The 14,072-nt window shown below is 37.6% G+C and overlaps 1 protein-coding gene across 1 annotated transcript; it reads right to left on the reverse strand.

The window, feature by feature from the left end:
* Positions 1-3,979: 3,979 nt before the first annotated feature.
* Positions 3,980-5,999, reverse strand: LOC128365116 (uncharacterized). Its single transcript, XM_053325753.1, has 10 exons — positions 5,933-5,999; positions 5,655-5,839; positions 5,478-5,581; positions 5,309-5,400; positions 5,043-5,223; positions 4,849-4,954; positions 4,691-4,776; positions 4,280-4,371; positions 4,117-4,199; positions 3,980-4,038 (listed from the first exon to the last, which is right to left on the reverse strand). The coding sequence occupies exons 1-10, from the start codon at positions 5,997-5,999 to the stop codon at positions 4,018-4,020; spliced, it is 1,017 nt and encodes a 338-aa protein (XP_053181728.1). The 3' UTR covers positions 3,980-4,017.
* Positions 6,000-14,072: the final 8,073 nt, after the last annotated feature.

The following is a 14,072-nucleotide window of genomic DNA, read 5'->3' on the forward strand; positions in this document are numbered from 1 at the left end:
TAGCAGGCCTTCTTAGTGTTGTCAAGACCAGAGGGATCCAAGCAAGTTTGCAGTGGTTAAACCTGTTGAATTGATATGAGTCAGTCCATAATGCCAGCGTTGACACCATTTGATTTTGCCCTCAAAAGAATATTCAGTGTATAGAATGTGATAATAGACATCCTCTCCAAATGCAAACCTGAAGGGATAAGTGTATTTCTGCCTCTTCAAAAAAATAGATCTATAATCTATTTAAAAGAAAACCTCATTATCAGGGGCACCACCAGAAAGTTTCTGGAAATTACAGGATTGATTGGACACAATTAATACTGTAAACCAGTTTAATAAACTTGGATAAAGTCAATCAATTACTGGATCAGTCAAATATCTGAAGTTATGAATTCTAGGCGTCAGGGAACCAATCTGTGTTCACACCAGACATAAAAGGCACACAATTGTCAATAATACTCACAGATCATTTGACTAAACATATAAGCAGTCGAGGCAATAATAGTGATTATAATAGTGATCGTCTCTGAGGCGATCTCTTGGGCTCCGGTGTCGGGCTCTGGATGCAGATGAGCGTATGCTGGTTTCAATTAGTTATTATTTTAGTAGCTTCAGATCGGCTGGCCGATAATCAAACGTAACTAATTTGTCAAAAAGAGTCAAAAACGGCGCTCTTGAATTATCAAAAATCTTTTGAAAATGTGACCATATTTGAATCACTAATACATTTATCAGGACTAGTAAACTCATGAAAACTCAGTTAAAGCAAAGTGAAAGTCAGCGTCGAAGAGAACAAAGATTTAGCAAAACTTAAGACTTAGAAGTCGTCTCCCAGTTTTCTCTCCTCCAAACTTTAAGAAAAAGGGGAAGTAGTGTGTATTAGTCTATAGCTTGTTTTAATTATAAAGCAAAACCTAATTCTTTAATTTCTCATCACTCCTATCACATTTTTACACATTAAAGAAAATGCATCCTTCATTTTGGCACAGATATAACAGACCTGAATTGACATCCTATTAGTAATATTCTAACATCATGACACTCATCAGCTTACACACAGAATATTTTCAGTAATGACTACTCTCAACATTATACCACGTTTACCTTAGCCTGTCTGATTAGGGTAACAACACTTTTCTGAGGTAAAGTGATTTGACTTTTAGCAGTAGGGTTCATTCAGTATTAAATCAGTTCTAAACATCAAAGAATGAGAATGTATCAAAACATTACATTATCATATTGATTACCACTATCCATGATATTTGATTGTCCACTGCACTGTGACAGGAGAAGGGTTCATTTGGAGGTGACTTGAAAGGAACATGTTTGTGCAAACCACATGTCCATGATGTGTTTCTGGTAGACGTAGCCAGGCCTGAGAAGTCATCTATAGCAGCAAGTAGAAAGATTAGGTCATTAGTCATGGCAATGTTGTAGTTGTCAGTGACGTTTTATCTGAGCACCCACAATTCATAAGCCCATGTGGAACACTTGATCTCCTTGATCAGATGTATTAAAGCACAGGGTCATAGATGAGTGGGTACCAGTGTTTCGGCCAGCACAGTTAAAAAAAAAAAAAAATAGATGTCAGTAGTTGGTTAGGTTTAATATACATCTGGAGAACAAGACCACATGTACCTTATATGACTAGATATCAGAGCAGTATGAACACTAACACAATGCACAGACAACTGGGTGGGTGAAGGATTGTATGTGGGTAAGAAGACTCATAGGTCAGATCATTGGTGTACACCAGCTGATCCCCACATACCTACAAGATTAACAATGGTTACTAAACTGTAGAAAATAAAAGCTTAGAGTGTCCAGTTAGAGGTAGTGTACTCACCAGTCTCCTGAAGTTACAATCATTGTCCACATTGAACACTGCCTCCCTGGCTGTGATGCTGGTGGGCAAACAGGCAGACAAGTGAGGTGTCAGCCTATGTTCTGCTTTCTGTCCACACCAGGGACACATAATCAGGTCTGCAGTCCAGTTTCATGTCTGTAAAGGACACAAGAAGTCAAGTTTGTACCAGTACACAGTTTGAATTAAGGATTGTTAAAACTCATTTTTCTGGTAATGCAATATTATACCTGCATGCACTGAAATGGCAGCTGCAAAGCTCAAAAGCAGTGCACCTTGCCAAAAAGAAGCCATCATGACTAAACACTCAATACTGCTGGTTGTATTCCTTCTGACACTGGGTGAGTGACAATTAAGAAAACCTCTTTCACCTGGAGTGTGTCAGCAAACTCAGGTGCACAGGCCATCAAATTAATTACAATGAGCTTGCAGAGCAACATCCCACATATAAGATCAATTTCATTTTCATATAATGTATCTTGACCTTTGCCAATTTTAACATGTATGTGTAAATTCAAGGTTTATCCAGGCATCACATTTTTTAAATATATATATAGAGAGAGAGAGAGAGAGAGAGAGAGAGAGAGAGAGAGAGAGAGAGAGAGAGAGAGAGAGAGAGAGAGAGAGAGAGAGAGAGAGAGAGAGAGAGAGAGAGAGAGAGAGAGAGAGAGAGAGAATAGTCTGAATCTAGACTGTCTTAATATTTTCCTCTACCAATGTTGAAAACCTTGAAGCTCCATTCAAATGCATGCAAACGTGGCCCAAGTCTAGTTCTTTACCATATATATAAGTGACAATCAGGGGTTAATAGGATAAATCACATTGACACAGGTGTCAATGTTGATTTAATATAAATTATATTTCTGTATATCTCAGTATAATTAATCATAAAAAGGTGAAAGAGGCATTTGGTATTCAGTGGGGAAAAATGGTTGTGTCATTGCAGGGGCTGGATCCTCTACAGCAGTGGTTCTCAAACATTTTCATTTCAAGGACCTCTAAACTGAATCTAATTAGACCACAGACCTGCATTTGATAAGTTTTTTGTCCCAGGATCTCCATAAGTGTGTGAAACCCATGACAAAATTGATCACACATTTTGCTGTGTTAGTTATGGGATTATAGAGAACATCCATTATTCCCCTTTATGCTGGGTACCCCCTGGAATTCCAGATCCCACTCACAAAACTGCTGCTCTATAGCATCTGAGTCACAAAGATTGGTCTGACAGTGTTATTATATTAGTGACTTACATTTAGATTCTTATTTGCGCCAATGTCAAGTAATGTAAAACCACAATTTCAAAGTTAATGTGCCATGCCTTGAAACTGCCAGCAAAAAAACAAGACACTAGTGGTAAATTGAGACAATGACAACCTTACCATGTTAATATAATACAGTATCAGGTTAAACTTAAATAATGTATGACTTGGATGAAAGAATGTTAGTGAGTTGGAGTGAACATGCTTTGTAATGCTGGAACAGCCTTACAAGCCTACCAAAAGTAAAACACCACAAGATTAAAATCTTAAAGTACTGGGTAGCTATCCATTTGCCACTTTTGATGTCAACATAAGACATCCACTTTCATAAGCTGAACAAATCACAAGTAAAATATTGTCAATTATGGTTTGATTACAGCCTCTTATAATTTTGAAGACCCCATCTTAAGAGTCTAAGCTCAACAGGTTGAAAGGGAACAGACAATGGGGGCAATCCCTTGGGCCTATACAAAAAAAAAAAAAAAAAAAAGAAACTCATGGCTCATAGCACCAGTGACTAGATACAATAGATTCCCTAACTTGCATATGGAAGTGAGAAATTCAGTTCATAAGAGGGACTCCATTGTCAACTGAATCTCTTACTATACTAGAACCAATATCTGTATCACCAATCCTGCAATGTTTATTATTTGAAACACCATGCATGAGAAGTGAGAAACTGAAATGTCAATTAAAAAGAATAAAATGACAAAACTGAACAGCAGTTTACACCAGGTTTATTTGTACATCAGAATGCTTAAGATGGCTCACACTGAGACATTACTATTGCATTCAGATGACTTTGCAGACACATTAAGTCCAGGTATTTGTACAGCTGTCTTGCAAGTTAGGATGCCATCTGCAACTGCCACCTCTGCTGAACAAGATCCCTCCATTCTCCCATCAGCTTAGACTGATCTTATCCTGTTAAAGATCAGGAACTTCAGTTCTTACATCCATTGTTCAAAACCCATTTTTGAAGAAATAATTGGTTTGTTATACCTGAGACTTGTGGGCCCTCGAGTCAGACGGATCCACTACGATGAGGGGTCCCAACACAGAATTGTAATTCAGTTGCTGGGATGCTGAAGGAAACAAAAAGGACGGCAGTGATTTTAAGAGAAAGCACCATTCAAAATTAACCAAGTTGGCATAAAATTGATACCCAAATCAACTGTTCTTTTGGAGCGTGGTGCACATGTTGAATCGCAGCAGCTACAGAGCCTGCTCTGAGATGGGTCATCCAGCAGTTCCCAACTGAGAAAAGAGCAGAGGAAGTTAGCCATCAGCTTGGTGTTGACAATTTTAGTCAATTCTAAAAAAACAAGTTCAGTAGCAGATTTAAGTCAGACTACCTTTTTGGAGAGAGTGAAGTGAAGCTCAATGTAACCTTTTTGCAGAAAACAAACTTTGAAACTCTGCATAGATCTGACTGCTAACACAACGGAATTAAAATAGCAGTGGTGCTACTGTCCATACCCAAATTTATATTCATGACTGTAAGGAGGCAGCAATTGGTATACAGGGCAAACAATATTTTCCAAACTGCCAGACAATTCTTCTAAACCATAATTACCCATTTTCCTTTGAATAGTGGCAGGCTTTCTTGCCTTGACCAAGAAATTCAGGATCCCAGGCGACCAGTTTGCAGTGGATGTACACCTGAGGAACACATAAAACATGTCATTTTTAAAAACTTAAACTTGGTCAGAGAGTAGTGAACATTTCTCTTACTGGCTCTCCAAGACCAAAATGGAAGGACTGCATGTAGAGGATGAGTGAAGATGAGTGGTGCCGAGGGATGAATCTGGCTGTCCCCTTCGTGCTTTCCAAAAGACATCTGGAGAAAGTTAAAATTTCACAGATTAGCAACGAGGCCCATCTTTTGGAGCGATTACTGTAGTGACTAACCAGTATATGAATCCTACCCCTTATTGTTAATGATGGGGTAAACCTGGCTGCTAGGGTGCAGCTCTGGTGTTGTGGCTGCCACACATTCCTCCATCAACAGCAACAACGGCTGATGGTCAACCTGGTACACTGTGGCCCATATGGGTATGTACGAGCCCAGGGGGATAACATTTGTCTCTGCTAAGGATGTTAATTGCTCTGTAGGGGAAAATAAACAGGTTGAATTTGTCTCGGAATATCCTCATGTGGAATTTTCTGTAGTTTTGGCAGCGTGCAGACTCACCATTGAGGAGTGCCATGTGGAATATCAGGCCACTCCGACCCTCAGACAAACCTGATCCAGGGTTTAGGAATGCAGGAACCCACCCTTCAGGTCTGAAATATATAATTGAGAATTTCCTCATCCCTTACTTCAGCAAAAAATGGGATTTTCAGTTAAAAAGATACTCTACCTTTTATAAACACACTCAATGGGATACTTAAAGGCTGCAGGTTTTGACTTTGACTGTGGCCTGTAAGTCAGTTCATTTTGATAGATGAGGAATTTTCCTTTCAGCTGTAAATGAGTGACAGGTTACTAAGACTAAAGTGGATGAAAGACATACAAGTTTTAAATAAACAACATTTACCAGTTTTTTAAATCTGCATTCAGCAAACGGGTAGTCGAACTCTACTTCCCCTTCTCCAGTGGGCAAAACATCTAAATGAGAAGCCATGCAGTTTCCAAGGAAAAGACGAGATGCGTTTGGCACCAAACCTGCACCAATCTTCCATATGATTTTTATAGAGTCTTTTGCACAGGCTACTTGGATATCTGCAAACAAATTTTCATGATTTTTTATACATGAAACCATACACAAATATGCAAAAAGTGACAAATTACTACATGCATCTGTGTGTAAAATACCTGCATTAGCAACAGTTGTTGCAAAAACAGCCAAGACTATCACACCTAGGTACAGATGAGTCACCATGACTAAATGATCAGAAGCACATTGAAGCTGTAGCAATTTATCCTGCCCTTCTTGCCTAATTAGCTGAATGACAAACATGTGTGCAGGGGCAGGACAACGCATTGAGTCAGAGTTCCCAATTATGTTGAGGTGTTTTTGCGCATAGTCTCATAATTTCATATATGAATATATATTTCAGTACATGACAGTTTATACTTGTAATTCACTACATTTTATGGGGAAATTTTTTTACTATATGTTTAACAGCTTCAACTACTAGGTACCTTACATTGCTTCTATCTTCTATAATACCTTGTATACAAACGGGTGGCACATTAAAGGAAAAATCGGTACAGGCCTGGATGCTTGGCCCCTACAGTGGGAGGATCCAGTGGATCTCTTATGGGGAGCATGGTTTGGGTCCATTTGTCCCTTTAGAGGGAAGGGTCACTGCAAATCAATACAAAGATGTTCTGAGTCATCACCTTTATCCTGTGATGAAACATTTCTATCCTGATGGGAGTGGTATCTCCCAAGATGACAATGTCCCCATCTATAGAGCATGAGGGGTCACTGAGTGGTTTGATGAGTTTGAAAATGATGTGAATCATAAGCTATGGCCATCACAGCCATCAGATCTCAACCCAAAACACCTATGGGAGATTGTGGACCAATGTCTTAGATAGCATTCTCCATCACCATCATCAAAACACCAAATGATGGAATATCTTTTAGAAGAATGATGAGTAGAGTTCACAGACTGTAGAATCAATGTCAAGGAGCATTGAAGCTTTACGTTGGTCTTTCCTTTAATTCCATTTAATTGTCACACGTCTGTATAAATCATGATCAGTTTGTAAAATATGATAATTTTTTACAGGCTGAACAACTGAAAAGTATGTTAGGGACTGTACATAAAATATTACAGATATACATTAGTACAGATACTCCAAATATCCAACCACTGGTAACATGTTACCTGTCAACAGGCTCACTACATGAAAAAGACATCAGCAAGTTGGAGATTGGTTTGCAGCTCAGGATGTTGGGGAGACTGACCAAGAACCTTTTTTTACTGATTAAGAGACATAGACACTAAAGACTATATGAAAGTTGGTTGAGTGCTCCGTACATCCTTTACACCAACAGGCATAGTTATGACTTGGGTCTATATTTGCTTTAAGTGAAGCAGGTTTGTAATATTTATTCTTCCCGGTACAAGCCCAAAGTGAGATTTGTATTTTTTATATTTGTTGCGTTTTCATCTGAATACTTGTGGGCTTAAATTATAAATGTGCTGCCTGTGTTGCTGTAAATAGGACAGTAACTTTTACACTGGTTTGCTATATTTTTGAGCTTACTGTTTTTGTTTGGATTTAAATCCCACAGATTTCTTTATATGCTATTGTGCAAGTAATTTAAACTGGTTGTACTTTTGGTACCTAAGTACAGCAGATGAGTAACTGTGTTTTGTCATTCTGTTAGTCATAAAAACATTCACGTATTGTAGTATTGTGCTTAAGAGAAATCTCCAATCTACACACTTTGTCTTCCTTTGCAGATGTTTTCAATGTAGTTTTTCCTGTTAAAAAAATCTCATTTGCACAATTGTGTCACTGCAAACAAGTAAAAGATTTGCCTTTATAATCATGTGTGCAAGATCTGTACCTCCTGTTTAACAGATCTATAACTAATAACAGCTAAACCGACAAAAAAACATCCCCAGAATCGTTGGCGCCCATTTCATTAACGCCTTGGTGACAGTACTGATAATCCACTCATAAACTGGAATGGGAAAGCGTTAGGAGTCTGGCACTGAGTTCTGAGAATGATAGAAATGGACTGATTCACCAAGTACATGAGAATCATCCTCCCATCAAAATCATTATGTAATCAAATGTTTTATTGCACAAATTAATTAGAAATAATAACAATTTCCTACCTTGTAGGAGTACTAAAGGAAGTTGTTCCTTTTTAAAGCGGAAGAAAAATTGTGATTAAAGATGGAGTGCCTTTAATTTTGAGTTGATTAAGCATAGTGTATCCACTTCAATCACAGAACCAACGCTAAACCCATATAAGTGTGTTTGCAACCATTTAAATTAAATTTACATATACAAAAGGCATCAGACTGCTTCCAGCTCAGCAGCACAGGTGTTGTTATGAAGGTGACTCTGATCTCTGACATCAAGAGAATTGTATTTTATTCAAGAATATGTTTAGTACCACAGGAGTCATATTAGTAAGCGCCAAATACACAACTAACATCAAATTAGACTTATCTTAAAGTATGAACAAAGGTGCACTCTGTCATCCAAACATAATGTTCCAATATACAGTATCACTTAAATATGCAGTAAAGCATGTGTTATGTGTAGACGTGTACAGTTCAGGAGCAAAATCATTTCTAGAAGTTATCCAAAGTACGAACATTAACTTTTAGATTCATAATGTTTACTAATAAGATATTTAGTACCTGATTAAATATGTTAATTATGGATGTCCTCTAATGGGAATATATACAAAAGTGAGTAGAGTTTTTTGTTAGGTTTTGTTCTTCCAGTAATTCAAATAGAAATGTGTGATAGTCAGCTTTTTGATTTCATATCAATTAACGTGTATTGTTTTTTATAAAAAGTGATTTCTTAGCAGCAACTTATCACTAATAACTGTACACATTATAATGATACATCATAACAGTGTAGGGCAGCAATACAACTTTATAATAAAAGAGATGCAACAAAAAAAGACAGAAACAATGTTTGTTTTGGTGTTTTTTTCTTCAGCGGTTAAGATATAAAAGACAGGATTAGTAACATTGGCGTCGTCTTCCTGAGCATGAAAAACATCAACTGAAAAAAATTAAAAACAGTAACAAGTGTGGATATAATAAATGAAGCTGTAAGTTGCTGAAAGTTGGCATTAATTATCTTTTTACATAAGCACTGGGTTAAATGACTGTCTAATGTGATGGGGTTGCTCAAATCCACAGAGAATTATCAAGCAACTGCTGACTCTACAGAGAAATGAAGCATTTTTCAACAATTGTTTTAGTTTTACTAAAACTTAAACTTGTACTGTTTTGGTTGTGTCTCATTGCTCTCATCTTTATAGTTTCTATATATAGTCAGCCAGCTGTTTTCAGTGAAAAAGCTCTCACAAGCCCATTAGCTACTAGCGACTAGCTGGTGAACATATTGGAAGTAACTCATCATTTAGTAACTAATGATCTGATATTTCCCTCAGGAGTTAGTAGTGAGCAAAAACAAAGCTAAAAGGAAAGTGATCGTAATAATACTGTACTTAAATTTGCACAACTCCAAATAAATGCTAATGTTTCTCCTTGTCTGCTGGGCTACTATTTGCTAATTATACATATAATAAGTCAAAAGTGTTTACAGCTCATTCTGCTGCCCCCAAGTGGCAAAAACAATTATTTATAACACCTTTAACACATGTAACGACCCTTTAATTGTATTTATATATACATACATATGTATTTATATATACATACATATATATGTATATATATACTGTATATATATATATATATATATATATATATATATATATATATATATATATATATATATATACGTTTGTCGGTTTCTGCTGATTAGTAGAGGGAAAATAAGCCAAAATAAGCCCTCCCCTGCCAGCTAACATCAATGTCAGCCTGAGTAATTAAGGGATAACAGGCAATTTAGTTGGATTTCTTTCCAATTATAATGTTTATATTAAACAAATGATAGAGGTTGTATGGCACGTGTGCTTTCTAATAGCAGAAAGACACATTTTATGCCTACAAGAACCTTGAGATGGAATTTAAAACAAAACTTTGTAATCATTAGTTTTACTGTAATGTTTTATCATCAAAGTATTGATTCTTCTGTGATTCTGCCACAGATTAGATAAAGTATCCAAAAGGCCAGACTCTTAAAAAGTTGGAGAGAAGCTGGTATGAAAGCATAAATAACAACTAATTCAGCTCCACATTGATGGGTGCTTCCTTCTACATCTGCCTGACATTCAGCATGTCTGCACTGAAACACACATTCTTGTCCTTTCCCAGCTGTCACCGTTGTGCGCTCCTATGGGGTAATTGCACCACCAAATCATTACCGCTCTTTCTTATCAAATGGCCACCAAACTCTTGCAAGCCAACAGTTCAGAACCCTTTCACATAAAACAAAGTGAAATCCAATAAGAAACAGAGCAACAAAGATGAATCTTCTCTCAGACTTGTCTGTTCAAAATGATTTCGGATATAAATTCTCTGTAAAGGGGACTCACCATTTTTCTTGTAAATTTCCAAAAGGCAAGCTTCAAGTTACAAGGCCAGTATTTCTTACATAGCCCTGTCTCAGTCAAACTGGGAGAAATTAAAGTAGCCATACGCCTCTATTGCCTCTGATAGAAAAAAATTTAACATACATTTGCTTCTCAAGCTCCAGTATTAGAGAGCTGAAGTATCTGGTGTTAGCTTCGGGCTAGCTGCTCATCCACTAGCCTCTATTCTTAATTTCTTTCACCAGTGTCAGTGTTGAAAAATGTAAGTGTTCCTGGGTTTTAACCATGTTTAATTTGCTGGAATACAAATAAATTCTGATCAAAACTTCACTGATATGTTAGCAGTGTGACAGTGTGCATAATTATGTCACTGTAACTTGTTTTTTTCCCATGTTAATATCAAAGTCAGTTTCTACAGTCAACTGTCATACTGCTATAATCACTGCTATCTACAATATCCACATCAGTCAGAATGGCCACATACCATTAAACTGCAGGCTTAGCCTCTATGCTACCAACATAATGTTGTCAGGAAAAACTAGCTAAATATTCTTAATTAGGAAATGAATATGACTTGGTTTACATTTGCTAGAGGTGGTGATGTTAGCTTGTTAGTGAAGCTAACAGAGAATATTTATACCATGAGGAACAGATTCAGTTTTATTATTCAAGATAATATATTACAGGTATCACTAAGTACATTTTACTGTGCATTGATAATTCTAACATATGAAATAAAACCTAATTTGTGTTAATTTCAGTATTTGAATTTTATATATTACACATATATACATATTTCCTTCAACATTTTTACGTAAAATGCATGTGTAAAAAGCGTATTTTCTAACAGTTTTAACTCTTTGCCTGTTTAGGATAAGACCTGTAACAGTACAATAGCTTCAGTGTCAAACAGATAATGTTAAGCATTAGCTTAGCATTAGCAACAGTCATTGTTAGCATTAAAGGACAGGTTCATAATTTGTCAAGTGTGTCTTAAAGCAGCAGTCAGGTCATATGAACAGTCATATTAACAATGAAAGAGGTTTTTCTCACAGTAATCATTCCTCTTGTTCATACTGACTACTACTACTACTGCTTTCAATGGAAGTGATGAAGGACAAAATCCATAGTGTGTCCACATAGTCATTTAAAAGTAGATGATCAGCTTCTATTGAGCTTCAGCAGTCTGAGTTAGTCACATCAAGTGATATCTGACACATTTACAGTCTTTTGAGTATCAAATTACCTCTGTGTGTTTCCCTGTTGAGCTGTGGTGGAAGTATAGTAACAAAAAGAGGAACTTTGGCACTAAACTAAAAAGACTGGGCGTGCAGGTGGTCGAGTGGTTAGAGCGCATGCCATATACGCAGCCGACCCCGGTTCGAATCCCGATCGAAGGTCCTTTGCTGCATGTCACACCCCCCTCTCACTCCCATGTTTCCTGTCGGTCTACTGTTAAATAAAGGCATCTATGCCAACAAAATCTTTAAAAAAAACTAAAAAGACTGTAACATTGAAAGATATCTACTTTATTTGACTCATTTGGACAACTGATAGTTCACATGACCTTCAGATCAACTTTTAAATACATTTTTACACAAAAGGAGGACTGTGGATTTTGTCCTCCATCACTTCTATTGTAAGTGCATTATGAAAGAATCTTCTAATGGTCAGTATGAATAGGAGGAATTACAGCAAGAAAAACCTGTCTCAGTGTTCATTTAGGCTTCTGTTGTTTTAAGGCGGATATTAAATATTGTGACCCTGCCTTTAATCATTCTCAATTACACCAAACTTTTCACCTTGTGTGTTTCTTACTAACAGATTGGATTTTTACTTCAATTACAGCATTTTTTAAACACACTTTATTTTTACACAGTAATGTTACCTTGTCATTCTTTGAGCAAAAAGGAGTTAAATTAACGTGAAAACATGAGAAACTGAAAGACAGGAAATTACCCTTAAATTGCTTAGAAGCTCAATTTATTCAGCCAGTCTCATTGAGACCAAGATATCCTTTACAAAGGAAGAACACACAGTGGTTAAGGGTGTTAGCAATTTGCATTATAACAAATGTGATATGATTGATTCAAGGTCGGTTTCTCTTCAGCTCTCTATATAAATGGCTGAGGCTGGTCAGTAATAAAATTTCTTGTTTTTTTCCATGGTGTGTTGATATCTCCATGTTTTCCATTCTCAAGGGGTTTTTTTTTGAAATTCCTGTCTATGAGCTTAGACTCTATGTAGCATCTAAACAGCTTTCCTGGCTAATGAGTTTTCCCAGATCACCACTGAAGTTGCCCTCACCTCTTGTTCCTGCAGTTTTCGAGCCGAATTTCCTGACATTAAGAAAGCTAATTCTGAGACACTTCTGCCCTCAATTTCAAACTAGCCCAAATCCTCTTAATAGATTACGCGCCATCAATCAGCACACACAAAAGCGAGTGAGGGAGTAAACTCAATATCCATGACTAAGCTTATTTGCCCTAGTGGTGATCTGGCAGCTACCACCGGAGAGAGGGGATGTTGAGATGCACTTTGCCACCACATTACATCTCATCCACAACAGCAGACAAGGCTAATGAAATAGGATATGGAGAGTTCCCCTCAAACAGCCCTGGCTCTGACAATTGCCATATGGGACCTTTAAAAAGCTGCATCTCAGATAGTCCAGAGGGGCTGTCATCTCACTTCAGTTTCATTTTCAGCGTCGCAGAGGCAACCCATGGCCAATTAGTCCAGCGGTCATCAGTGGAAGAGGAGAGGGGCTGCGGTCAGTGCTGGTCCTCAGATGGCTGACCTTGGAAGCAGCAGACCTTCCCTGCATGCATCTGGGTCTATAGAGGCAGTGGAGCTTAAAGGCGTTCTCCCCGCTGCACCTCCTGCCTCAAATTAGATAGGAGGCATTAGATTACACATAGTATGGAATGTGGATCTCTTCTGCCCCCTACTGGCAGCAAGAGAATATTCAACCCCCTCAACTCCTTCCTAGAGACCAACTGCAGCAGCATGAAGTGATGATAAAATGGTGCTCTCAGGACTGTGCAGAAGGCCGAGCCACACAAAAGCCTGGCTCATAGCAGCAGTGTGACACATCATGGCTAAGTGGAAAGTGCAGGAAACCCTGAGAACAAGCATTTCTGTGCGATCTAAACTTTCCATTAGACGAGGACAAACCCAAGTCCCTTCAAAGTCACTGCAAGAATCTGTAGAAGTTGGAAGAATAAACGCTTTTGAAACTGTTCTTGACTTTCAAAAGTAGGCCACTCCTGATCAGGAAATTGCACAAAGGACGCGCGCAGCCTCTTTAATTCACACCCTCTGTAATGAGCTTATGAATTATGAGTTTTCCAGGGGAAATAATGGATTTGTATGCTGAAGGAGCAGCCAGAATGACAGCAGCTATAAATGAAAAAAACGACTCGCGCAGTTACAGTCAGCCATTATGGAAATGTCAGGTCATTTCTTTTGCCTCTGATGTAAGGGTTCTTAACTGCACTATGTTAAATGTAATCCATTTACCATGTGGACATACTGTAATTATAATCATAACAAAATAATCACCAAATTGAATTCCACCACAGGCTACCATTATTGTGTTTCACTTTGGCCATTATCCAGTCAGCACGAGGAGAAACGTGGCGTGAGCCTTGCTTTGAAAGGTCCATGTCAATTGTCACAGTTCTCACCATCAAATCATGCAATATGCTTACAGTAAGTGCTGCAGAAGCTAAATGTATAAAACAGGATATATTGCAGTTGTATATATCTCACAAATTGAAATTGCAACAAGCACTCACGTAA

This window comes from Scomber japonicus, chromosome 9 (assembly GCF_027409825.1).
Source record: "Scomber japonicus isolate fScoJap1 chromosome 9, fScoJap1.pri, whole genome shotgun sequence".
NCBI lineage: Eukaryota > Metazoa > Chordata > Actinopteri > Scombriformes > Scombridae > Scomber > Scomber japonicus.